Source organism: Oncorhynchus clarkii, chromosome 26 (assembly GCF_045791955.1).
Source record: "Oncorhynchus clarkii lewisi isolate Uvic-CL-2024 chromosome 26, UVic_Ocla_1.0, whole genome shotgun sequence".
Taxonomy (NCBI): domain Eukaryota; kingdom Metazoa; phylum Chordata; class Actinopteri; order Salmoniformes; family Salmonidae; genus Oncorhynchus; species Oncorhynchus clarkii.
Genome location: NC_092172.1, coordinates 43422293 through 43449252, shown reverse-complemented (window position 1 = coordinate 43449252; position 26960 = coordinate 43422293). Strand labels below are relative to the sequence as shown.

Below are 26960 nucleotides of genomic sequence, written 5' to 3'. Positions count from 1 at the left end.
GCATTCTCTCATCCAGCTTCACCTGTAATTGATTTACAACAGTCTTGAAGGAGTTCCCACATATGCTGAGCACTTGTTGGCTGCTTTTCCTTCACTCTGCGGTCCGACTCATCCTAAACCATCTCAATGTGTTTGAGGTCGGAGGGTTATGGAGGCCAGGTCATCTGATGCAGCACTCCATCACTCTCCTTTTTGGTAAAATAGCCCTTACACAGCCTGGAGGTGTTGGGTCATTATCCTGTTGAAAAACAAATGATAGTCCCACTACGCCATGCCATCTGGTTTGGGCTTATCACTTCAGAATGCTGTTGTAGCCATGTTGGTTATGTGCCTTGAATTCTAAATAAATCACAGACAGTGTCACCAGCAAAGCACCCGCACACCATCACACCTCCTCCATGCTTTACGGTGGGAACTACACATGCGGAGATCATCCGTTCACCCACACCGCGTCTCACAAAAACACGGCGGTTGGAACCAAAAATCTCCAATTTGGACTCCAGACCAAAGGACACATTTCAACCGGTCTAATGTCCATTGCTCGTGTTTCTTGGCCCAAGTGACACTTCTTCTTATTGGTGTTCTCTAGTAGTGGTTTCTTTGCAGCAATTCAACCATGAAGGCCTGATTCACACAGTCTCCTCTGAACAGTTGATGTTGATGCGTCTCTTACTTGAATCAGTGAAGCATTTATTTGGCTGCAATTTCTGAGGCTGGTAACTCTAATGAACTTATCCCCTGCAGTAGAGGTAACTCTGGGTCTTCCATTCCTGTGGCGGTCCTCACGAGAGCCCGTTTCATCATATTGAATGATGGTTTTTGCAACTGCACTTGAAGAAACGTTCAATGTTCTTGAAATGTTCTGTATTGACTGACCTTCATGTCTTAAAGTAATGATGGACTGTCGTTTCTCTTTGCTTATTTGAGCTGTTCTTGCCATAATATGGACTTGGTCTTTTACCAAATAGGGCTATCTTCTGTATACCAACCCTACCTTGTCACAACACAACTGATTGGCTCAAACACACAACTGATTGGCTCAAACACATTAAGGAAAACAATTACAAAAATAACTGAAAGGCACAGCTGTTTAATTTAAATGCATTCCAGGCGACTGACTACCTTATGAAGCTGGTTGAGAGAATGCCAAGAGTGGGCAAAGCTGTCATCCAGGCAAAGGTTTGCTATTTGAAGAAACTAAAATATAAAATACTTTTTGATTTGTGTCGAATCTTTTGTTTACTACATGATTCCATGTGTTATTTCATAGTTTTGATGTCTTCACTATTATTCTACAAAAAGTAAAAATAAGAAAAACCCTTGAATGAAGAGGTGTTTTAAAACTTTTCACCGGTAGTGTATATTATAAGCAAAAGGATGTTCCCCAATGCTGGAAGGGGGGCCTGAGTGAAAAAGTTTGGGAACTCTTGCTGTACCTGATATGCTTAATTCAGTATGCCACTATACATGTTCTGAGACAATCCAGAGATACTCAAAGATACTGATGTATGGTGCATTTTGTTCTGGGGGAAGAGCGCCACCGTGTCGCTAAAGCTAGAATCGTTACGATGCCTCAAAAACTACAACAACCGGCAAACAACTCATATCCGGGCTCCAGTCAATGACGTCGTCGTTGACTTTTACGTCTGTTGATAAAATATCAAGACGTGCCCACAGGGACGTTAGGCTTTACAAACATTGCTTCTGCAAGAAGGTAAAGGAAGTAGCTAAGCTAACAGTTTGACATGAATAAGCAGTTCACTTGGAGATGTGCTTTCAAAGAAGCCAGCTACTGTTTTGAAACGTTTGATAATGTTGGTTTTAATTGTCCATACATGGCTAGCTAGCTAGTTACATAAGTTAACTGTTTGTTTTGCACACATTGCCAAGGAAGACCCAAGTGCTCGCAGCTAACGTTAGCTTGCTCTGCATGGCATATAACAACGTTACTGTTATGCTAACGTTAGCTCGCAAGTTACAGTACAGTAGGACCGAAGATACTGCTGGTAGAACTAGCTAACGTTACTAGCTAGCTAGCATCTTTCCTAAGGTATGTTTTGGACATTCAACCAAGCTGTATGTCTGATTTATGAATAAAACATTGTTTTATTGTATCTAACTATTGCACACGTAGGCGTTATACTTTGCCAATGCATCGTGGTCCCAGTCTGATTATGGGAACATCTCTGCGTTGTTTTCCTGTTTATTTTCCTCTTTAAGGTGTAGCGGTGGTTCAGATAGAAGACCAGGAAAGGTACAGGAAGTGACGGTGCTTCCTTGTTGCCATGGCGTCTGAGCTGCAGGAGGCGATCTGCATGGCCAAGCAGGAGCGTCACAAGAACCTGTTCCTCAACTACAGGTGTGTTTTATTAAGGCATGTTACTATGTGTTAAATGTAAGTTATATGTGCTATCCTTGATTCAACCTGTTCCTCAACTACAGGTGTGTTTTATTAAGGCATGTTACTATGTGTTAAATGTAAGTTATATGTGCTAGCCTTGATTCAACCTGTTCCTCAACTACAGGAACCTGAACAACTTTCCGGTCGAGCTGCTGAAAGATGAAGGACTACAGTTCCTACAGAGGCTTTATATGAAGAGGAACTCACTCACCACGCTGGTACGGACTGGTGGGGTCTCTGGTCCAGAAATCTCTCACCACGCTGGTACGGACTGGTGGAGTCTCTGGTCCAGAACTCTCTCACCACGCTGGTACGGACTGGTGGGGTCTCTGGTCCAGAACTCTCTCACCACGCTGGTACGGACTGGTGGAGTCTCTGGTCCAGAACTCTCTCACCACGCTGGTACGGACTGGTGGGGTCTCTGGTCCAGAACTCTCTCACCACACTGGTACGGACTGGTGGGGTCTCTGGTCCAGAACTCTCTCACCACGCTGGTACGGACTGGTGGGGTCTCTGGTCCAGAACTCTCTCACCACGCTGGTACGGACTGGTGGGGTCTCTGGTCCAGAACTCTCTCACCACGCTGGTACGGACTGGTGGGGTCTCTGGTCCAGAACTCTCTCACCACGCTGGTACGGACTGGTGGGGTCTCTGGTCCAGAACTCTCTCACCACGCTGGTACGGCTTGGTGGGGTCTCTGGTCCAGAACTCTCTCACCACGCTGGTACGGACTGGTGGGGTCTCTGGTCCAGAACACTCTCACCACGCTGGTACGGCTTGGTGGGGTCTCTGGTCCAGAACTCTCTCACCACGCTGGTACGGACTGATGGGGTCTCTGGTCCAGAACTCTCTCACCACGCTGGTACGGACTGGTGGGGTCTCTGGTCCAGAACTCTCTCACCACTCTGGTACGGACTGGTGGGGTCTCTGGTCCAGAACTCTCTCACCACGCTGGTACGGACTGGTGGGGTCTCTGGTCCAGAACTCTCTCACCCCGCTGGTACGGACTGGTGTGGTCTCTGGACCAGGCTGTTACGTAACACCTTGGACCAGAGCTAGGTGTCTGTCCGGCATAGTTTAGATCCAGTATTTATGTGTGGTAACTCTCATTCTGTAGCCTGGCTCTTAGTGATGTCAGTTTTCTATAATTTGATTGTGGTCTGTGTTCTAAAAATATGCTTTCTCTCCTTTCTGCAGCCGGATAATCTAGCACAGAAGCTCCCCAACTTAATAGAGCTGTAAGTATAGAAGCTCCCCAACTTAATAGAGCTGTAAGTATAGAAGCTCCCCAACTTAATAGAGCTGTAAGTATAGAAGCTCTCCAACTTAATAGAGCTGTAAGTATAGAAGCTCCCCTATTTAATAGATCTGTAATTATAGAAGCTCCCCAACTTAATAGAGCTGTAAGTATAGAAGCTCCCCAACTTAATAGAGCTTTAAGTATAGAAGCTCCCCTATTTAATAGAGCTGTAAGTATAGAAGCTCTCCAACTTAATAGAGCTGTAAGTATAGAAGCTCCCCTATTTAATAGATCTGTAATTATAGAAGCTCCCCAACTTAATAGAGCTGTAAGTATAGAAGTGCCCCAACTTAATAGAGCTCCAAGTGTATAAAAGCATATTTTCTTACTGTAGGAAAGACATCGGGCAGGAATGCATAGGAACTGTTGGACCAGCAGTTTGCATGCGTCCACTAGATGGCACTACAGTTACAGATGCATTATATTCTGGGAAAGTAATCAACCGTTGTGGTCTTTCACATGTTTGGTACTTTTTACTTGTTGACACTTGTCAATCTTTTAAAGTGTCATTGCTCTTTGTCTCTTCAAGGTATCTGCATTCCAACAATATAACCTGTGTTCCTGAAGGTGATTTCTCAATGATCTTCAGTCATTTAGTAGAGGCTGATACTATTATACTGAGTTACTTACATTCAACACCTTGTCAGTACTACATAGAGCCATGACTACATGGAACTCTATTCCACAGTACTACATAGAGCCATGACTACATGGAACTCTATTCCACAGTACTACATAGAGCCATGACTACTTGGAACTCTATTCCACAGTACTACATAGAGCCATGACTACATGGAACTCTATTCCACAGTACTACATAGAGCCATGACTACATGGAACTCTATTCCACAGTACTACATAGAGCCATGACTACATGGAACTCTATTCCACATCAAGTAACTGATGCAGCAGTAGAATCATATAAAACAATGCACCTTATTGAACAGCAGGGACTGTGAAGCAACACAAACACAGGCACAGACATGTGCATACAAACACACCAAAACATAGGCACTATACACACACGTACACACAGATTTTGTATTTTAGATATGTTGTAGTAGAGTGGTCCAAGGGAACACACTTCATGTGTTGTGAAATGTAAGGTTTAAAAAAATAAAAGCAATTTAAGCCTTAATTTTGCTGGAAGAGTAACTGCTGCCTTGGCAGGAACTAATGGGGAACCATAATAAACCCCAGGAAGAGTAGCTGCTGCCTTGGCAGGAATTAATGGGGATCCATAATAAACCCCAGGAAGAGTAGCTGCTGCCTTGGCAGGAACTAATGGGGATCCATAATAAACCCCAGGAAGAGTAGCTGCTGCCTTGGCAGGAACTAATGGGGAACCACAACAAACCCCATGAAGAGTAGCTGCTGCCTTGGCAGGAACTAATGGGGAACCACAACAAACCCCAGGAAGAGTAGTTGCTGCCTTGTCAGGAACTAATGGGGAACCATAACAAACCCCAGGAAGAGTAGCTGCTGCCTTGGCAGGAACTAGTGGGGATCCATAATAAACCCCAGGAAGAGTTGCTGCTGCCTTGGCAGGAACTAATGGGGAACCATAATAAACCCCAGGAAGAGTTGCTGCTGCCTTGGCAGGAACTAATGGGGATACATAATAAACCCCAGGAAGAGTAGCTGCTGCCTTGGCAGGAACTAATGGGGATACATAATAAACCCCAGGAAGAGTAGCTGCTGCCTTGGCAGGAACTAATGGGGATCCATAATAAACCCCATGAAGAGTTGCTGCTGCCTTGGCAGGAACTAATGGGGATCCATAATAAACCCCAGGAAGAGTAGCTGCTGCCTTGGCAGGAACTAATGGGGATCCATAATAAACCCCAGGAAGAGTAGCTGCTGCCTTGGCAGGAACTAATGGGGATCATAATAAACCCCAGGAAGAGTAGCTGCTGCCTTGGCAGGAACTAATGGGGATCCATAATAAACCCCAGGAAGAGTAGCTGCTGCCTTGACAGGAACTAATGGGGATCCATAATAAACCCCAGGAAGAGTTGCTGCTGCCTTGGCAGGAACTAATGGGGATCCATAATAAACCCTAGGAAGAGTAGCTGCTGCCTTGGCAGGAACTAATGGGGATCCATAATAAACCCCAGGAAGAGTAGCTGCTGCCTTGACAGGAACTAATGGAGATCCATAATAAACCCCAGGAAGAGTAGCTGCTGCCTTGGCAGGAACTAGTGGGGATCCACAATAATCCCCAGGAAGAGTAGCTGCTGCCTTGACAGGAACTAGTGGGGATCCACAATAATCCCCAGGAAGAGTATCTGCTGCCTTGGCAACAGGAACTAATGGGGATCCATAATAAATACACATACAGGTATTCCAACCAGTGTTGTCATTTGAAGGTTTACACAGTAAACAAACAGTTGTATTGAAGCCAAGTATCTGACTGTATAATGTTTTCTGAGTTACTGATAACCAGTTACCATTGAGGAGGTTCTATCTTATATAGTATGGTAGTGTAAACATCACCTTTAAGATGCCTGTCCTCAGCTATAGGTAACCTGTCCTCAGCTATAGGTAATCTGTCCTCAGCTATAGGTAACCTGTCCTCGGTGATAGGTAACCTGTCTTGTCCTCAGCTATAGGTAACCTGTCTTGTCCTCAGCTATAGGTAACCTGTCTTGTCCTCAGCTATAGGTAACCTGTCTTGTCCTCAGCTATAGGTAACCTGTCTTGTCCTCAGCTATAGGTAACCTGTCCTGTCCTCAGCTATAGGTAACCTGTCTTGTCCTCAGCTATAGGTAACCTGTCTTGTCCTCAGCTATAGGTAACCTGTCTTGTCCTCAGCTATAGGTAACCTGTCCTCAGCGATAGGTAACCTGTCCTCAGCGATAGGTAACCTGTCCTCAGCTATAGGTAATCTGTCCTCAGCTATAGGTAACCTGTCCTCGGTGATAGGTAACCTGTCTTGTCCTCAGCTATAGGTAACCTGTCTTGTCCTCAGCTATAGGTAACCTGTCCTGTCCTCAGCTATAGGTAACCTGTCTTGTCCTCAGCTATAGGTAACCTGTCTTGTCCTCAGGTATAGGTAACCTGTCCTCAGCTATAGGTAACCTGTCTTGTCCTCAGCTATAGGTAAGCTGTTCTGTCCTCAGCTATAGGTAACCTGTCCTCAGCTTTAGTTAAGCTGTCCTGTCCTCAGCTATAGGTAACCTGTCCTCAGCTATAGGTAACCTGTCTTGTCCTCAGCTATAGGTAACCTGTCCTCAGCTATAGGTAACCTGTCCTCAGCCATAGGTAACCTGTCTTGTCCTCAGCTATAGGTAACCTGTCCTGTCCTCAGCTATAGGTAACCTGTCCTCAGCTATAGGTAACCTGTCCTCAGCTATAGGTAACCTGTCTTGTCCTCAGCTATAGGTAACCTGTCTTGTCCTCAGCTATAGGTAACCTGTCTTGTCCTCAGCTATAGGTAACCTGTCCTGTCCTCAGCTATAGGTAACCTGTCTTGTCCTCAGCTATAGGTAACCTGTCTTGTCCTCAGCTATAGGTAACCTGTCCTCAGCTATAGGTAACCTGTCCTCAGCTATAGGTAACCTGTCCTCAGCTATAGGTAACCTGTCCTCAGCTATAGGTAACCTGTCCTCAGCTATAGGTAACCTGTCCTCAGCTATAGGTAAGCTGTCTTGTCCTCAGCTTTAGTTAAGCTGTCCTGTCCTCAGCTATAGGTAACCTGTCTTGTCCTCAGCTATAGGTAACCTGTCTTGTCCTCAGCTATAGGTAACCTGTCTTGTCCTCAGCTATAGGTAACCTGTCTTGTCCTCAGCTATAGGTAACCTGTCTTGTCCTCAGCTATAGGTAAGCTGTTCTGTCCTCAGCTATAGGTAAGCTGTCTTGTCCTCAGCTATAGGTAAGCTGTCTTGTCCTCAGCTATAGGTAAGCTGTCCTGTTCTCAGCTATAGGTAACCTGTCCTCAGCTATAGGTAACCTGTCTTTTCCTCAGCTATAGGTAACCTGTCCTCAGCTATAGGTAACCTGTCCTCAGCTATAGGTAAGCTGTCTCGTCCTCAGCTATAGGTAACCTGTCTTGTCCTCAGCTATAGGTAACCTGTCCTGTCCTCAGCTATAGGTAACCTGTCCTGTCCTCAGCTATAGGTAACCTGTCCTCAGCTATAGGTAACCTGTCCTCAGCTATAGGTAACCTGTCCTCAGCTATAGGTAACCTGTCCTCCGCTATAGGTAACCTGTCCTGTCCTCAGCTATAGGTAACATGTCCTGTCCTCAGCTATAGGTAACCTGTCCTGTCCTCAGCTATAGGTAACCTGTCCTGTCCTCAGCTATAGGTAACCTGTCCTGTCCTCAGCTATAGGTAAACTGTCCTGTCCTCAGCTATAGGTAACCTTCCTGTCCTCAGCTATAGGTAACCTGTCCAGGCTGCAGTCTTTAGACCTGAGTGACAACGCTCTGCAAGTCATCTGTCCAGAGATCGGCAGGCTGAGGTCCTTACGACACCTGAGACTGGCCAACAACCAGCTGAAATACCTGCCTCCAGGTAAGACTGACCAACAACCAGCTGAAATACCTGCCTCCAGGTAAGACTGGCCAACAACCAGCTGAAATACCTGCCTCTAGGTACCGGTACCGAGTCAATGTGGCGGCTATATACAGGGGGTACTGGTACAGAGTCAATGTGGAGACTATATACAGGGGGTACCAGTACAGAGTCAATGTGGAGGCTATATACAGGGGGTACCGGTACAGAGTCAATGTGGAGGCTATATACAGGGGGTACCGGTACAGAGTCAATGTGGAGGCTATATACAGGGGGTACCGGTACCGAGTCAATATGGAGGCTATATACAGGGGGTACCGGTACCGAGTCAATGTGGAGGCTATATACAAGGGGTACCGGTACAGAGGCAATGTGGAGGCTATATACAGGGGGTACCGGTACAGAGTCAATGTGGAGGCTATATACAGGGGGCACCGGTACAGAGTCAATGTGGAGGCTATATACAGGGGGTACCGGTACAGAGTCAATGTGGAGGCTATATACAGGGGGCACCGGTACAGAGTCAATGTGGAGGCTATATACAGGGGGTACCGGTACAGAGTCAATGTGGAGGCTATATACAGGGGGTACCGGTACAGAGTCAATGTGGAGGCTATATACAGGGGGTTCCGGTACAGAGTCAATGTGGAGGCTATATACAGGGGGTTCCGGTACAGAGTCAATGTGGAGGCTATATACAGGGGGTACCGGTACAGAGTCAATGTGGAGGCTATATACAGGAGGCTATATACAGGGTGTACCGGTACAGAGTCTACCGGTACAGAGTCAATGTGGAGGCTATATACAGGGGCTACCAGTACAGAGTCAATGTGGAGGCTATATACAGGGGTTACCGGTACAGAGTCAATGTGGAGGCTATATACAGGGTGTACCGGTACAGAGTCAATGTGCGGGGGTACAGTTTGAGGTCATTTGCACATGTAGGTAGGGGTAAATTTCACTATGCATAGATAATGAACATCTCTGTGTGTCTCTCTCTTTCTCTCTCTGTCTCTCTCTGTCTCTGTCGCTCTCTCTCTCTCTCTCTCTCTCTGTCTCTCTCTGTCTCTGTCGCTCTCTCTCTCTCTCTCTCTCTCTCTCTCTCTCTCTGTCTCCTAACTGAGATTGGAGCCCTATGTGACCTCTTTCATTTCTCTCTCACACAGAGATTGGAGCCCTGTGTGACCTAGAGACCCTGGATGTCAGTAGGAATGTGTTGGTGTGTCTCCCAGAGCGGCTGCACCAGTGTCTGTCTCTCCAGTGTCTCACTGCTGACAGGAACAACCTGACCAGCTTCCCCAGACAGCTCTGCCAGCTCCACAGCCTCAACGAGCTCAGTATGGCTGCTAACCAACTCACCTCTCTACCCCTAGGTTAGTATGGGGTCAGAGGTCACCACAGCCTCAACCAACTCAGTAATGCTGCTAACCAACTCACCTCTCTACCCCTAGGTTAGTATGGGGTCAGAGTTCACCACATCCTCAACCAGCTCAGTATGGCTGTTAACCAACTCACCTCTCTACCCCTAGGTTAGTATGGGGTCAGAGTTCACCACAGCCTCAACCAGCTCAGTATGGCTGTTAACCAACTCACCTCTCTACCCCTAGGTTAGTATGAGGTCATAGTTCACCACAGCCTCAACCAGCTCAGTATGGCTGTTAACCAACTCACCTCTCTACCCCTAGGTTAGTATGGGGTCAGAGTTCACCACAGCCTCAACCAGCTCAGTATGGCTGTTAACCAACTCACCTGTCTACCCCTAGGTTAGTATGGGGTCAGAGTTCACCACAGCCTCAACCAGCTCAGTATGGCTGTTAACCTAGGGGTAGAGAGGTGAGTTGGTTAACAGCCATACTGAGCTGGTTGAGGCTGTGGTGAACTCTGACCCCATACTAACCTAGGGGTAGAGAGGTGAGTTGGTTATCAGAATCCTATTGGACACTATATAATTCTCACATTCCTATTGGATGTTGTATCACATCTATCAGAATCCTATTGGACCCTATATGATTCTCACATTCCTATTGGATGTTGTATCACCTCTATCAGAATCCTATTGGACCCTATATGATTCTCACATTCCTATTGGATGTTGTAACACCTCTATCAGAATCCTATTGGACCCTATATGATTCTCACATTCCTATTGGATGTTGTATCACCTCTATCAGAATCCTATTGGACCCTATATGATTCTCACATTCCTGTTGGATGTTGTATCACCTCTATCAGAATCCTATTGGACCCTATATGATTCTCACATTCCTATTGGATGTTGTATCACCTCATCAGAATCCTATTGGACCCTATATGATTCTCACATTCCTATTGGATGTTGTAACACCTCTATCAGAATCCTATTGGACCCTATATGATTCTCACATTCCTATTGGATGTTGTATCACCTCATCAGAATCCTATATTAGACTGTTTTCCCTATTGGAAATCAAAAGTAACCGATTATATAGTATCCAGTTTTAACAATACAAAACATCCACATACAAATAACAACATACAGACACAGACAAACATCCACAACATCACCCCTGTCCAGACCCACCTGCCCACAGCCCTATCTCCAGACAAACATCCACAACATCATCCCTGTCCAGACCCACCTGCCCACAGCTCTATCTCCAGACAAACATCCACAACATCACCTCTGTCCAGACCCACCTGCCCACAGCCCTATCTCCAGACAAACATCCACAACATCACCCCTGTCCAGACCCACCTGCCCACAGCTCTATCTCCAGACAAACATCCACAACATCACCCCTGTCCAGACCCACCTGCCCACAGCTCTATCTCCAGACAAACATCCACAACATCACCCCTGTCCAGACCCACCTGCCCACAGCCCTATCTCCAGACAAACATCCACAACATCACCCCTGTCCAGACCCACCTGCCCACAGCCCTATCTCCAGACAAACATCCACAACATCACCCCTGTCCAGACCCACCTGCCCACAGCCCTATCTCCAGACAAACATCCACAACATCACCCCTGTCCAGACCCACCTGCCCACAGCTCTATCTCCAGACAAACATCCACAACATCACCCCTGTCCAGACCCACCTGCCCACAGCCCTATCTCCAGACAAACATCCACAACATCACCCCTGTCCAGACCCACCTGCCCACAGCCCTATCTCCAGACAAACATCCACAACATCACCCCTGTCCAGACCCACCTGCCCACAGCCCTATCTCCAGACAAACATCCACAACATCACCCCTGTCCAGACCCACCTGCCCACAGCCCTATCTCCAGACAAACATCCACAACATCACCCCTGTCCAGACCCACCTGCCCACAGCCCTATCTCCAGACAAACATCCACAACATCACCCCTGTCCAGACCCACCTGCCCACAGCCCTATCTCCAGACAAACATCCACAACATCACCCCTGTCCAGACCCACCTGCTCACACTGTATGTTTTACTGGGCCAGAGCTCAGTCATCAGCCAGCCAGCCAGGGAGGTATGGGCAGACAGCCAGCCAGGGGGGTATGGGCAGACAGCCAGCCAGGGATGTATGGGCAGCCAGCCAGCCAGGGAGGTATGGGCAGCCAGCCAGCCAGGGAGGTATGGGCAGCCAGCCAGCCAGGGAGGTATGGGCAGCCAGCCAGCCAGGGAGGTATGGGCAGCCAGCCAGCCAGGGAGGTATGGGCAGCCAGCCAGGGAGGCTGTGTGTTTTACTGGGCTAGTCCTAGCTCAGGTGTAGGGGCGCGTGGCTCTCCCATGGCCCTACCATGTGCCACTGTAGTAGTTAGACCAGTCAGGGATTACAGAGGCCTGTCTGATAGATGATAGATGTGCCTGTCTGATAGATGTGCCTGTCTGATAGATGTGCCTGTCTGATAGATGTGCCTGTCTGATAGATGTGCCTGTCTGATAGATGTGCCTGTCTGATAGATGATAGATGTGCCTGTCTGATAGTTGTGCCTGTCTGATAGATGATAGATGTGCCTGTCTGATAGATGTGCCTGTCTGATAAATGGTAGATGTGCATGTCTGATAGATGTGCCTGTCTGATAGATGTGCCTGTCTGATAGATGTGCCTGTCTGATAATGATAGATGTGCCTCTCTGATGTGCCTGTCTGATAGATGTGATTGTCTAATAGATGTGACTGTCTGATAATGATAGATGTGCCTGTCTGATAATGATAGATGTGCCTGTCTGATAATGATAGATGTGCCTGTCTGATAGATGTGGCTGTCTGATAGATGTGCCTGTCTGATAGATGTGCCTGTCTGATAGATGTGCCTGTCTGATAGATGTGACTGTCTGATAATGATAGATGTGCCTGTCTGATAATGATAGATGTGCCTGTCTGATAGATGGGCCTCTCTGATAGATGTGCCTGTCTGATAGATGTGACTGTCTGATAGATGTGACTGTCTGATAATGATAGATGTTCCTGTCTGATAATATTGTGGGGGTGACTGATAATATTGTGAGGGTGCCTGTCTGATAATATTGTGAGGGTGCCTGTCTGATAATATTGTGAGGGTGCCTGTCTGATAATATTGTGAGGGTGCCTGTCTGATAATATTGTGAGGGTGCCTGTCTGATAATATTGTGAGGGTGCCTGTCTGATAATATTGTGAGGGTGCCTGTCTGATAATATTGTGAGGGTGCCTGTCTGATAATATTGTGAGGGTGCCTGTCTGATAATATTGTGAGGGTGCCTGTCTGATAATATTGTGAGGGTGCCTGTCTGATAATATTGTGGGGGTGCCTGTCTGATAATATTGTGGGGGTGACTGATAATATTGTGAGGGTGCCTGTCTGATAATATTGTGAGGGTGCCTGTCTGATAATATTGTGAGGGTGCCTGTCTGATAATATTGTGAGGGTGCCTGTCTGATAATATTGTGGGGGTGACTGATAATATTGTGAGGGTGCCTGTCTGATAATATTGTGGGGGTGCCTGTCTGATAATATTGTGAGGGTGCCTGTCTGATAATATTGTGGGGGTGCCTGTCTGATAATATTGTGGGGGTGACTGTCTGATAATATTGTGGGTGGTGACTGATAATATTGTGGGGGTGCCTGTCTGATAATATTGTGGGGGTGTCTGATAATATTGTGAGGGTGCCTGTCTGATAATATTGTGGGGGTGCCTGTCTGATAATATTGTGAGGGTGCCTGTCTGATAATATTGTGAGGGTGCCTGTCTGATATTATTGTGGTGGTGCCTGTCTGATAATATTGTGGGTGGTGACTGATAATATTGTGGGGGTGTCTGATAATATTGTGGGGGTGTCTGATAATATTGTGAGGGTGCCTGTCTGATAATATTGTGGGGGTGTCTGATAATATTGTGAGGGTGCCTGTCTGATAATATTGTGGGGGTGCCTGTCTGATAATATTGTGGGGGTGTCTGATAATATTGTGGGGGTGTCTGATAATATTGTGGGGGTGACTGATAATATTGTGAGGGTGCCTGTCTGATAATATTGTGGGTGGTGACTGATAATATTGTGGGGGTGTCTGATAATATTGTGGGGGTGACTGATAATATTGTGAGGGTGCCTGTCTGATAATATTGTGGGGGTGTCTGATAATATTGTGGGGGTGTGTTCCAGATTTGGGTCGTTCCAGAGAGCTGCAGTTTGTGTTTGTTGACAACAACGTCCACCTCAAAGGCCTTCCTTCATACCTGTACAACAAGGTGATTGGCTGCAGCGGGTAAGGACAGCCCCTAACCCTTATATCTGTACAAGGTGATTGGCTGCAGCGGATAAGGACAGCCCCTAACCCTTATATCTGTACAAGGTGATTGGCTGCAGCGGATAAGGACAGCCCCTAACCCTTATATCTGTACAAGGTGATTGGCTGCAGCGGATAAGGACAGCCCCTAACCCTTATATCTGTACAAGGTGATTGGCTGCAGCGGATAAGGACAGCCCCTAACCCTTATATCTGTACAAGGTGATTGGCTGCAGCGGGTAAGGACATCCCCTAACCCTTATATCTGTACAAGGTGATTGGCTGCAGTGGGTAAGGACAGCCCCTAACCCTTATATCTGTACAAGGTGATTGGCTGCAGTGGGTAAGGACAGCCCCTAACCCTTATATCTGTACAAGGTGATTGGCTGCAGTGGGTAAGGACAGCCCCTAACCCTTATATCTGTACAAGGTGATTGGCTGCAGTGGGTAAGGACAGCCCCTAACCCTTATATCTGTACAAGGTGATTGGCTGCAGCGGATAAGGACAGCCCCTAACCCTTATATCTGTACAAGGTGATTGGCTGCAGCGGATAAGGACAGCCCCTAACCCTTATATCTGTACAAGGTGATTGGCTGCAGTGGGTAAGGACAGCCCCTAACCCTTATATCTGTACAAGGTGATTGGCTGCAGCGGATAAGGACAGCCCCTAACCCTTATATCTGTACAAGGTGATTGGCTGCAGCGGATAAGGACAGCCCCTAACCCTTATATCTGTACAAGGTGATTGGCTGCAGCGGATAAGGACAGCCCCTAACCCTTATATCTGTACAAGGTGATTGGCTGCAGCGGATAAGGACAGCCCCTAACCCTTATATCTGTACAAGGTGATTGGCTGCAGCGGATAAGGACAGCCCCTAACCCTTATATCTGTACAAGGTGATTGGCTGCAGTGGGTAAGGACAGCCCCTAACCCTTATATCTGTACAAGGTGATTGGCTGCAGCAGATAAGGACACATCTCCATCCCTTTCCTCAGCTTCTTTGTGGATGAATATCATTTCTTCAGCATTTCATTGCTTACTGACCTTTTTCTTAATTGGATAAATCTATGTCTATTAATGTATTATAGCAGAATTTGGATTTGAGTCTCAGACATTGACGTCTGTCTGTCTAACCTGTCTGTATGTCTCTCTGTCTGTCTCTCTCTCTCTGTCTCTCTCCATGTGTGGTCTGTCTAACCTGTCTGTCTCTCTCTGTCTCTCTCCAGGTGTGGTCTGTCTAACCTGTCTGTCTCTCTCTGTCTCTCTCCAGGTGTGGTCTGCCAGGGCAGGTGTCTGACCGGGTGCCCCAGCCTCTGTCTCTGTCTCTGGGAGATGTGTCTCTCCCTTTGCCTGCTGAGGTGAAAGCTATAGGCTCAGAGACGGAGCGAGTGGGCCCCCTGGAGGAGCTCGCCATGAGGGCCCTGCACAAAATGTACGGGCGACAGCCAATCAGAGGTGAGGAGAGACACGGATACAGCTACACACACAGATCCTCTTGGGTCTTCTGATATTTCAGGACATGAAGTGTCGTTTAATTCATCCCACCATAGAGACATGAAGTGTCCTTTAATTCATCACACCATAGAGACATGAAGTGTCGTTTAATTCATCACACCATAGAGACATGAAGTGTCCTTTAATTCATCACACCATAGAGACATGAAGTGTCTTTTAATTCATCACACCATAGAGACATGAAGTGTCTTTTAATTCATCACACCATAGAGACATGAAGTGTCCTTTAATTCATCACACCATAGAGACATGAAGTGTCCTTTAATTCATCACACCATAGAGGCATGGTGTCCTTTAATTCATCCCACCATAGAGACATGAAGTGTCCTTAAATTCATCCCACCATAGAGACATGGTGTCCTTTAATTCATCACACCATAGAGACATGGTGTCCTTTAATTCATCACACCATAGAGATGCTGTACAGCTGGGAGAATAATTATAGGGGTCTTAGCACCGAGCCTGGGGGAACGCCAAATTCAGCTACGGAACATTTGAAGCATTCTAATATGACATTGAGCAGATTCCATCCTGATGGGGATGAATGTGAAGACATTGAAGAGTTCATCAGCGCTGGGATAATATAGAATATGGTCTCTGCCCCAAATGGCTCCCTATTTCCTATATAGTGGACTGCTTTTTAGAGAATAGGGTGCCATTTGGGGGGAGACACATAGTACTTTCACACTCAGAATTGATACATTACACACTGAAATTATACTCACATCGGATACGGAATCGGATACATGGAGCATGATCACACGGTCGTCCGGAACAGCTTGTGTTCTCATGCATGATTCAGTGTTGCCTCAAAGTTTGCGTCACTGGGCAGCTCTTGGCTGGGTTTCCCTTTGTAATCCATGATAGTTTGCAAGCCCTGCCACATCCAACAAGCATCAATGCCGGTGTAGTAGGATTCCATCCTAGTCCAGTATTGACACTTTGCTGGATTGATGGTTCGTCGGAGGGCATAGCGGGATTTCTTATAAGTGTCCAGATTTGTGTCCTGCTCCTTTAAAGCGTCAGCTCTAGCCTTTAGCTCAGTGTGGATGTTGCTTTGTAATCCATGGCTTCTGGTTATCCCCTCCGGCGCCATTCTATCACATCACTGCAACCCCAGGCATCCAGCTACTGCTGTGGTCTGTCAGTAACCCCCAGGCATCCTGCTTTAGTCTGTCACTAACCCCCAGGCATTCTGCTACTGCTGTGGTCTGTCACTAACCCCCAGGCATCCTGATGTGGTCTGTCACTAACGCCCAGGCATCCTGCTACTGCTGTGGTCTGTCACTAACCCCCAGGCATCCTGCTGTGGTCTGTCACCAACCCCAGGCATCCTGCTACTGCTGTGGTCTGTCACTAACCCCAGGCATCCTGCTACTGCTGTGGTTTGTCACTAACCCCAGGCATCCTGCTATTGCTGTGGTCTGTCACTAACCCCAGGCATCCTGCTACTGCTGTGGTCTGTCACTAACCCCCAGGCATCCTGCTGTGGTCTGTCAGGAACCCCCAGGCATCCTGCTGTGGTCTGTCACTAACCCCCAGGCATCCTGCTGTGGTCTGTCACGATCCCCCAGGCATCCTGCTACTGCTGTGGTCTGTCACTAACCCCCAGGCATCCTGCTGTGGTCTGTCACTAACCCCAGGCATCCTGCTGTGGTCTGTCACTAACCCCAGGCATCCTGCTACTGCTGTGGTCTGTCACTAACCCCCGGCATCCTGCTACTGCTGTGGTCTGTCACTAACCCCCAGGCATCCTGCTACTGCTGTGGTCTGTCACTAACCCCAGGCCTCCTGCTACTGCTGTGGTCTGTCACTAACCCCAGGCATCCTGCTACTGCTGTGGTCTGTCACTAACCCCAGGCATCCTGCTGTGGTCTGTCACTAACCCCCAGGCATCCTGCTACTGCTGTGGTATGTCACTAACCCACAGGCATCCTGCTACTGCTGTGGTATGTCACTAACCCCCAGGCATCCTGCTACTGCTGTGGTCTGTCACTAACCCCAGGCATCCTGCTACTGCTGTGGTTTGTCACTAACCCCAGGCATCCTGCTACTGCTGTGGTCTGTCACTAACCCCAGGCATCCTGCTGTGGTCTGTCGCTAACCCCAGGCATCCTGCTACTGCTGTGGTATGTCACTAACCCCCAGGCATCCTGCTACTGCTGTGGTCTGTCACGGACCCCCAGACATCCTGCTGTGGTCTGTCACTAACCCCCAGACATCCTGCTGTGGTCTGTCACTAACCCCAGGCATCCTGCTACTGCTGTGATCTGTCACTAACCCCCAGGCATCCTGCTGTGGTCTGTCACTAACCCCCAGGCATCCTGCTGTGGTCTGTCACTAACCCCCAGGCATCCTGCTGTGGTCTGTCACTAACCCCCAGGCATCCTGCTGTGGTCTGTCACCAACCCCCAGGCTTCCTGCTGTGGTTTGTCACCAATCCCCAAGGCATCCTGCTGTGGCTGTCACCAACACCCAGGCATCCTGCTACTGCTGTGGTTTGTCACCAATCCCCAAGGCATCCTGCTGTGGCTGTCACTAACCCCCAGGCATCCTGCTGTGGTCTGTCACTAACCCCCAGGCATCCTGCTGTGGTCTGTCACTAACCCCCAGGCATCCTGCTGTGGTCTGTCACTAACCCCAGGCATCATGCTGTGGTCTGTCACTAACCCCAGGCATCCTGCTACTGCTGTGGTCTGTCACTAACCCCCAGGCATCCTGCTGTGGTCTGTCACTAACCCCCAGGCATCCTGCTGTGGTCTGTCACTAACCCCCAGGCATCCTGCTACTGCTGTGGTCTGTCACTAACCCCAGGCCTCCTGCTACTGCTGTGGTCTGTCACTAACCCCAGGCATCCTGCTACTGCTGTTGTCTGTCACTAACCCCCAGGCATCCTGCTGTGGTCTGTCACTAACCCCCAGGCATCCTAATGTGGTCTGTCACTAACCCCCAGGCATCCTGCTACTGATGTGGTATGTCACTAACCCCAGGCATCCTGCTACTGCTGTGGTCTGTCACTAACCCCCAGGCATCCTGCTGTGGTCTGTCACCAACCCCAGGCATCCTGCTACTGCTGTGGTCTGTCACTAACCCCAGGCATCCTGCTGTGGTCTGTCACCAACCCCAGGCATCCTGCTACTGCTGTGGTCTGTCACTAACCCCAGGCACCCTGCTGTGGTCTGTCACTAACCCCAGGCACCCTGCTGTGGTCTGTCACTAACCCCAGGCATCCTGCTGTGGTCTGTCACTAACCCCCAGGCATCCTGCTGTGGTCTGTCACTAACCCCAGGCATCCTGCTACTGATGTGGTCTGTCACTAACCTCAGGCATCCTGCTACTGCTGTGGTCTGTCACTAACCCCCAGGCATCCTGATGTGGTCTGTCACTAACCCCAGGCATCCTGCTGTGGTATGTCACTAACCCCAGGCATCCTGCTGTGGTCTGTCAATAACACCCAGGCATCCTGCTACTGCTTTGGTCTGTCACTAACCCCCAGGCATCCTGCTGTGGTCTGTCACTAACCCCCAGGCATCCTGCTGTGGTCTGTCACTAACCCCCAGGCATCCTGCTGTGGTCTGTCACTAACCCCAGGCATCATGCTGTGGTCTGTCACTAACCCCCAGGCATCCTGCTACTGCTGTGGTCTGTCACTAAGCCCCAGGCATCCTGCTGTGGTCTGTCACTAACCCCCAGACATCCTGCTGTGGTCTGTCACTAACCCCCAGGCATCCTGCTACTGCTGTGGTCTGTCACTAACCCCAGGCCTCCTGCTACTGCTGTGGTCTGTCACTAACCCCAGGCATCCTGCTACTGCTGTTGTCTGTCACTAACCCCCAGGCTTCCTGATGTGGTCTGTCACTAACCCCCAGGCATCCTGCTACTGATGTGGTATGTCACTAACCCCAGGCATCCTGCTACTGCTGTGGTCTGTCACTAACCCCCATGCATCCTGCTGTGGTCTGTCACCAACCCCAGGCATCCTGCTACTGCTGTGGTCTGTCACTAACCCCAGGCATTCTGCTGTGGTCTGTCACCAACCCCAGGCATCCTGCTACCGCTGTGGTCTGTCACTAACCCCCAGGCATCCTGCTGTGGTCTGTCACTAACCCCCAGGCATCCTGCTGTGGTCTGTCACTAACCCCAGGCATCATGCTGTGGTCTGTCACTAACCCCCAGGCATCCTGCTACTGCTGTGGTCTGTCACTAAGCCCCAGGCATCCTGCTGTGGTCTGTCACTAACCCCCAGACATCCTGCTGTGGTCTGTCACTAACCCCCAGGCATCCTGCTACTGCTGTGGTCTGTCACTAACCCCAGGCCTCCTGCTACTGCTGTGGTCTGTCACTAACCCCAGGCATCCTACTACTGCTGTTGTCTGTCACTAACCCCCAGGCTTCCTGATGTGGTCTGTCACTAACCCCCAGGCATCCTGCTACTGATGTGGTATGTCACTAACCCCAGGCATCCTGCTACTGCTGTGGTCTGTCACTAACCCCCATGCATCCTGCTGTGGTCTGTCACCAACCCCAGGCATCCTGCTACTGCTGTGGTCTGTCACTAACCCCAGGCATCCTGCTGTGGTCTGTCACCAACCCCAGGCATCCTGCTACCGCTGTGGTCTGTCACTAACCCCCAGGCATCCTGCTGTGGTCTGTCACCAACCCCAGGCATCCTGCTACTGCTGTGGTCTGTCACTAACCCCAGGCATCCTGCTGTGGTCTGTCACTAACCCCCAGGCATCCTGCTACTGCTGTGGTCTGTCACTAACCCCAGGCATCCTGCTGTGGTCTGTCACCAACCCCAGGCATCCTGCTACTGCTGTGGTCTGTCACTAACCCCAGGCATCCTGCTGTGGTCTGTCACCAACCCCAGGCATCCTGCTACCGCTGTGGTCTGTCACTAACCCCAGGCACCCTGCTGTGGTCTGTCACTAACCCCAGGCACCCTGCTGTGGTCTGTCACTAACCCCAGGCATCCTGCTGTGGTCTGTCACTAACCCCCAGGCATCCTGCTGTGGTCTGTCACTAACCCCCAGGCATCCTGCTGTGGTCTGTCACTAACCCCAGGCATCCTGCTACTGATGTGGTCTGTCACTAACCTCAGGCATCCTGCTACTGCTGTGGTCTGTCACTAACCCCCAGGCATCCTGATGTGGTCTGTCACTAACCCCCAGGCATCCTGCTACTGATGTGGTATGTCACTAACCCCAGGCATCCTGCTACTGCTGTGGTCTGTCACTAACCCCCAGGCATCCTGCTGTGGTCTGTCACCAACCCCAGGCATCCTGCTACTGCTGTGGTCTGTCTCTAACCCCAGGCATCCTACTGTGGTCTGTCACTAACCCCAGGCATCCTGCTGTGGTCTGTCACTAACCCCCAGGCATCCTGCTACTGCTGTGGTCTGTCTGACTACAACAATGCCACTGTCATTATTTTTTCAACTTTAAGGTTAAAGTTGAATGACTGGATGGTCTAGCACATTGAATGGTTGATGGTGTAACGGTCATAATGATGTGACATTAAATCTCCCTCTGTCCCATGTGGTTAAAGAGAATGGTGGGGCCCCTGGTCATAATGATGTGACATTAAATCTCCCTCTGTCCCATGTGGTTAAAGAGAATGGTGGGACCCCTGGTCATAATGATGTGACATTAAATCTCCCTCTGTCCCAGGTGGTTAAAGAGAATGGTGGGACCCCTGGTCATAATGATGTGACATTAAATCTCCCTCTGTCCCAGGTGGTTAAAGAGAATGGTGGGGCCCCTGGTCATAATGATGTGACATTAAATCTCCCTCTGTCCCAGGTGGTTAAAGAGAATGGTGGGGCCCCTGGTCATAATGATGTGACATTAAATCTCCCTCTGTCCCAGGTGGTTAAAGAGAATGGTGGGACCCCTGGTCATAATGATGTGACATTAAATCTCCCTCTGTCCCAGGTGGTTAAAGAGAACCTTAATGGAGAAATAGAGGAAAATCAGTCAATATATTCCTCCTCTCTTTATCCTCTCTCTCTCTCCCTGTTGGTCTCTCAGAGCGGAGTCTGCTGCCCCCCTTCCTGTTACCCAGAAGCCTTCTGGACCTGCTCCAATGCCCCCTGGGACATTGTCACCGCTGCAGTCAGCCCATGTTTACCATCATCTACCCCAAACTGTTCCCTCTCAGAGAGACCGCTCTGGCTGGGGTACACCGCAGGTAGCTAACCCTGACCCTACCCACCTCTGACCCCCAACCACCCCTGACCCCAACCACCCCTGAAACTAACGACCCTTGACCCCAACTGACCCCTAACCACCCCTGACCCCTAACCACCCCTGACCCCTAACCACCCCTGACCCCCAACCACCCCTGACCCCCAACCACCCCTGACCCCTAACCACCCCTGACCCCTAACCACCCCTGACCCCAACCACCCCTGAAACTAACAACCCTTGACCCCAACTGACCCTATCCACCCCTGACCCCTAACCACCCCTGACCCCTAACCACCCCTGACCCCTAACCACCCCTGACCCCTAACCACCCTTGACCCTTAACCACCCTTGACCCCTAACCACCCCTGACCCCTAACCACCCCTGACACCTAACCACCCCTGACCCTAAACCTGAAGGTCTCATAGGACCACTACTTTACTCCAGTCCCTCTAATAGTCCCTCTCCTCTCTCTCTGTCCTACCCTGCTCTCCCTCTCTTCAATCTCTCTGCTCTTTCCTCTCTCTCTCTCTCCTCTCTCCCTGCCCTACCCTGCTCTCTCTCTCTCTCTGTCTCTGTCTCTCTCTCTCTGTCTCTCTCTCTCTGTCTCTCTCTCTGTCTCTCTCTCTCTGTGCTCTTTCCCCTCTCTCTCTGTGCTCTTTCCTCTCTCTCTCTGCTCTTTCCTCTCTCTCTCTCTCTCTCTCTCTCTCTCTCTCTCTCTCTCTCTCTCTGCTCTTTCCTCTCACACTCTCTGTCTCTCTCTCTGTCTCTCTCTCTCTCTCTCTCTGTCTCTGTCTCTCTCTCTCTGTCTCTCTCTCTCTGTGCTCTTTCCTCTCTCTCTCTCTCTCTCTGCTCTTTCCTCTCTCTCTGCTCTTTCCCCTCTCTCTCTCTCTCTCTCTCTCTCTCTGTCTCTGTCTCTCTCTGCTCTTTCCTCTCTCTCTCTGCTCTCTCTCTCTGCTCTTTCCTCTCACACTCTCTCTCTCTCTCTCTCTCTCTCTGTCTCTCTCTGCTCTTTCCTCTCTCTCTCTCTGTCTCTCTCTGCTCTTTCCTCTCTCTCTCTGCTCTCTCGCTGCTCTCTCTCTCTCTCTCTGCTCTTTCCTCTCACACTCTCTGTCTCTCTCTCTCTGTCTTTCTCTCTCTGTGCTCTTTCCTCTCTCTCTCTCTCTCTCTGCTCTTTCCTCTCTCTGCTCTTTCCTCTCTCTCTCTCGCTCTCTCTCTCTCTCTGCCCTACCCTGCTCTCCCTCTCTTCAATCTCTCTGCTCTTTCCTCTCTCTCTCTCTCTCTCTCTCTCTGTCGCTCTCTGCTCTTTCATCTCTCTCTCTGCTCTCTCGCTGCTCTCTCTCTCTCTCTCTCTGCTCTTTCCTCTCACACTCTCACTGTCTCTCTCTCTGTCTCTCTCTGCTCTTTCCTCTCACACTCTCTCTCTCTGTGCTCTCTCTCTCTCTCTGCTCTCTCTCTCTCTGTGTTCTCTCTCTCTCTCTGTGTTCTCTCTCTCTCTCTGTGCTCTCTCTCTCTCTCTGTGCTCTCTCTCTGTGCTCTCTCTCTCTCTGCTCTTTCCTCTAACACTCTCACTGTCTCTCTCTCTCTGTGTCTCTCTCTGCTCTTTCCTCTCACACTCTCTATGTGCTCTCTCTCTCTGTCTCCCTCTGCTCTTTCCTCTCACACTCTCTCTCACTGTCTCCGTATCCAGAACCACAGTGAGTTTCGTGGCCTACTGCTGTTCCAGTCAGTGTGTTCAGACATTTGATCTGCAGCAATGACATCATGGTGCCTCCACCTCTTCCTCTCCCCTTCGGTCATCATCTCCTCCTCTGGTCTCCTGGATGAATGAATGAAGGATGGATGAAGGACTGTGGGAGTCCTGAACGTCTCAGGAGGACTTGCATAGCCTCTGGACTGGTGGACATGAGGAACTGACCATCTCAGGAGGACATGCATAGCCTCTGGACTGGTGGACATGAGGAACTGACCATCTCAGGAGGACATGCATTGCCTCTGGACTGGTGGACATGAGGAACTGAAGGTCTCATGAGGACATGCAGAGCCTCAGCAGCCTGTGACCAGTCCAGCAGTCTGTAATGGGCATGGACGGTCCAATTGAAAGGTCTCATGAGGACATGCAGAGCCTCAGCAGCCTGTGACCAGTCCAGCAGTCTGTAATGGGCATGGACGGTCCAATTGAAAGACGGACAATATTGGTATTAATAATCCACATCTTGACATATCATCTACTGTCCAACGACTAACATCTCTAAATACAGCATCATTCTACTAATGGTTTGTTTCTGGTTTCAGTTTGTTCCAGCAACAACTCAGAGCGTGTCGGTATTTCCTGGTGTGAACTAGCTGCTCTGTTCACCAGCCAAACGTCCACCTGACAGACGCATCACAATAACAAGAAGTGCCGAGTGTTTTTGTCTTTGTAGAGGAGAATCTATTCTGATCATTTCTATGGATTTTTACATGACACTGGTTGACAAAAAGTGTTTGAAGAATGTCAGTTCGGCCGTATCGCATGATATTTGTTCTAAACCTGTTCTAAATATGTAATACTGGTAGGTGTGTTGCCCCCCACTCCAGCCTGAAGGACTTTGACAAGATAATAGACACATTAGTTATTGGGCGTTTCTTTTCCTGTAGACACAGCAGACTCTCAGACCTCTGACAAGTCTTTAAACTTTACAAAATTGGTCTTTGAGGGTAAAATATTTTTTTATTTTGCAAAAAAAGGTTAACGTCTGAAACAGTCTGGTAACCTGAATGTTAATGAAGGATTTAAAACTAACTTTGTTTCCATTCAGTTTGATTGTGACTCAAAGCAACGCTTTGGTTCTTTAGCTGAAAACCAAAGGAACTGAAGCTCATAACAGAAGTGTTTGGGCCCTACCGGACCAGACTTGCCAATCCCGGCTGTAGGTCCATGCAGCAGACTCTCTGTCTTGGCTAGACGGACTGAGAGACTGGGATAGGAGGCAGCAGACTCTCTGTCTTGGCTAGACGGACTGAGAGACTGGGATAGGAGGCAGCAGACTCTCTGTCTTGGCTAGACGGACTGAGAGACTGGGATAGGAGGCAGCTTACTCTCTGTCTTGGCTAGACGGACTGAGAGACTGGGATAGGAGGCAGCAGACTCTCTGTCTTGGCTAGACGGACTGAGAGACTGGGATAGGAGGCAGCAGACTCTCTGTCTTGGCTAGACGGACTGAGAGACTCCGCCAGGGTTCTGTCGAGGGTTGAGACTCCGCCAGGGTTCTGTCGAGGGTTGAGACTCCGCCAGGGTTCTGTCGAGGGTTGAGACTCCGCCAGGGTTCTGTCGAGGGTTGAGACTCCGCCAGGGTTCTATCGAGGGTTGAGACTCCGCCAGGGTTCTGTCGAGGGTTGAGACTCCGCCAGGGTTCTGTCGAGGGTTGAGACTCCGCCAGGGTTCTGTCGAGGGTTGAGACTCCGCCAGGGTTCTGTCGAGGGTTGAGACTCCGCCAGGGTTCTGTCGAGGGTTGAGACTCCGCCAGGGTTCTGTCGAGGGTTGAGACTCCGCCAGGGTTCTGTCGAGGGTTGAGACTCCGCCAGGGTTCTGTCGAGGGTTGAGACTCCGCCAGGGTTCTGTCGAGGGTTGAGACTCCGCCAGGGTTCTGTCGAGGGTTGAGACTCCGCCAGGGTTCTGTCGAGGGTTGAGACTCCGCCAGGGTTCTGTCGAGGGTTGAGACCCCGCCAGGGTTCTGTCGAGGGTTGAGACCCCGCCAGGGTTCTGTCGAGGTTTGAGACCCCGCCAGGGTTCTGTCGAGGGTTGAGACCCCGCCAGGGTTCTGTCGAGGGTTGAGACTCCGCCATGAATGTCTGAATCTCACAACTCAAGAGGAATGGTGAACAAAATTATAATTTGCCTCATCCCAAATGGCCCCCTTTCTCCCATGGGCCCTGGTCTAAAGTAGTGCACTGTGTAGGGAATAAGATGCATCTTGAGACACAACCAGTAAGTGACATTGGATTATAAAACCAGCAGCAAGATGTCTAGATGAGGATTGGGTCTATTGCCACTTTATTTGTTTGGCTTTCTATTGTTTATTACATTGTTAGATAGTTATTATTATAACATTGTTATAACTGTGAATATGATTACTATATTGTATCATTTGTAATCAATTACTTTTATTTTAATGTCTGACATTTTGGCAATAAACAATGTTTAACTTGATAGTTAAGTAGAATCCTCAAATTGCAAATGGAAGGTTCCAATTTAGTTCAGAGGTAGAATGGTCGCATCTCTATCTTTGACGGTTGTATATCTGTTTTAGACCAGGGTTAGAGGGTTTAATCTGTTTTAGACCAGGGTTGAAGGGTTTAATCTGTTTTAGACCAGGGTTGAAGGGTGTAATCTGTTTTAGACCAGGGTTGAAGGGTTTAATCTGTTTTAGACCAGGGTTGAAGGGTTTAATCTGTTTTAGACCAGGGTTGAAGGGTTTAATCTGTTTTTTGACCAAGGTTGAAGGGTTTAATCTGTTTTAGACCAGGGTTGAAGGGTTTAATCTGTTTTAGACCAGGGTTAGAGGGCATAATCTGTTTTAGACCAGGGTTGAAGGGTTTAATCTGTTTTAGACCAGGGTTGGAGTGTGTAATCTGTTTTAGACCAGGGTTGAAGGGTTTAATCTGTTTTAGACCAGGGTTGGAGTGTGTAATCTGTTTTAGACCAGGGTTGGAGGGTTTAATCTGTTTTAGACCAGGGTTAGAGGGCATAATCTGTTTTAGACCAGGGTTGGAGTGTGTAATCTGTTTTAGACCAGGGTTGAAGGGTTTAATCTGTTTTAGACCAGGGTTGAAGGGTTTAATCTGTTTTTTGACCAAGGTTGAAGGGTTTAATCTGTTTTAGACCAGGGTTGAAGGGTTTAATCTGTTTTAGACCAGGGTTAGAGGGCATAATCTGTTTTAGACCAGGGTTGGAGGGTGTAATCTGTTTTAGACCAGGGTTGGAGGGTTTAATCTGTTTTAGACCAGGGTTGAAGGGTTTAATCTGTTTTAGACCAGGGTTGGAGTGTGTAATCTGTTTTAGACCAGGGTTGGAGGGTTTAATCTGTTTTAGACCAGGGTTAGAGGGCATAATCTGTTTTAGACCAGGGTTGGAGGGTGTAATCTGTTTTAGACCAGGGTTGAAGGGTTTAATCTGTTTTAGACCAGGTTTGGAGAACAGTTGAACTAAACTCATGATGCATCTCTAATTGATTTTTTTCAACAATCAATGGGTACCACTGTTCTGTTCGAGACCACCTAAAGCGAGACCAAGTCAGAGCCCTCGAGGGGGGGCGAGGCGGTGTCAATACAG

The 26960-nt window shown here is 49.0% G+C and overlaps 1 protein-coding gene across 2 annotated transcripts; it reads left to right on the top strand.

Moving 5' to 3' along the window:
• The first annotated feature begins 1644 nt into the window (after positions 1–1644).
• Positions 1645–25840, top strand: LOC139384543 (leucine-rich repeat-containing protein 28-like). Of its 2 annotated transcripts, XM_071129379.1 has the most exons (12): positions 1671–1714; positions 1891–2050; positions 2221–2359; positions 2526–2619; positions 3599–3639; positions 4231–4268; positions 8080–8217; positions 9384–9590; positions 13820–13922; positions 15216–15400; positions 21490–21649; positions 23337–25840. In XM_071129379.1, exons 3-12 carry the CDS (start codon positions 2286–2288, stop codon positions 23404–23406), a joined length of 1110 nt encoding a protein of 369 aa, XP_070985480.1. In that variant the 5' UTR covers positions 1671–1714; positions 1891–2050; positions 2221–2285; the 3' UTR covers positions 23407–25840. The 2 variants fall into 2 exon arrangements, with proteins under 2 accessions (XP_070985481.1, XP_070985480.1); XM_071129380.1 differs by lacking the exon at positions 1891–2050 and having other exon boundaries at positions 1645–1714; positions 23337–25838.
• Positions 25841–26960: the final 1120 nt, after the last annotated feature.

What these genes read in the sequence shown, in the direction of transcription:
- LOC139384543 (XM_071129379.1), top strand. Translation starts at nt 2,286, where the DNA reads ATGGCGTCTGAGCTGCAGGAGGCGATCTGCATGGCCAAGCAGGAGCGT. An exon ending in TATAACCTGTGTTCCTGAAG is followed by an intron (nt 4,269 to 8,079) that starts GTGATTTCTCAA and finishes TCCTGTCCTCAG; the next exon opens with CTATAGGTAACCTGTCCAGG. An exon ending in CGGGCGACAGCCAATCAGAG is followed by an intron (nt 15,401 to 21,489) that starts GTGAGGAGAGAC and finishes TTGGTCTCTCAG; the next exon opens with AGCGGAGTCTGCTGCCCCCC.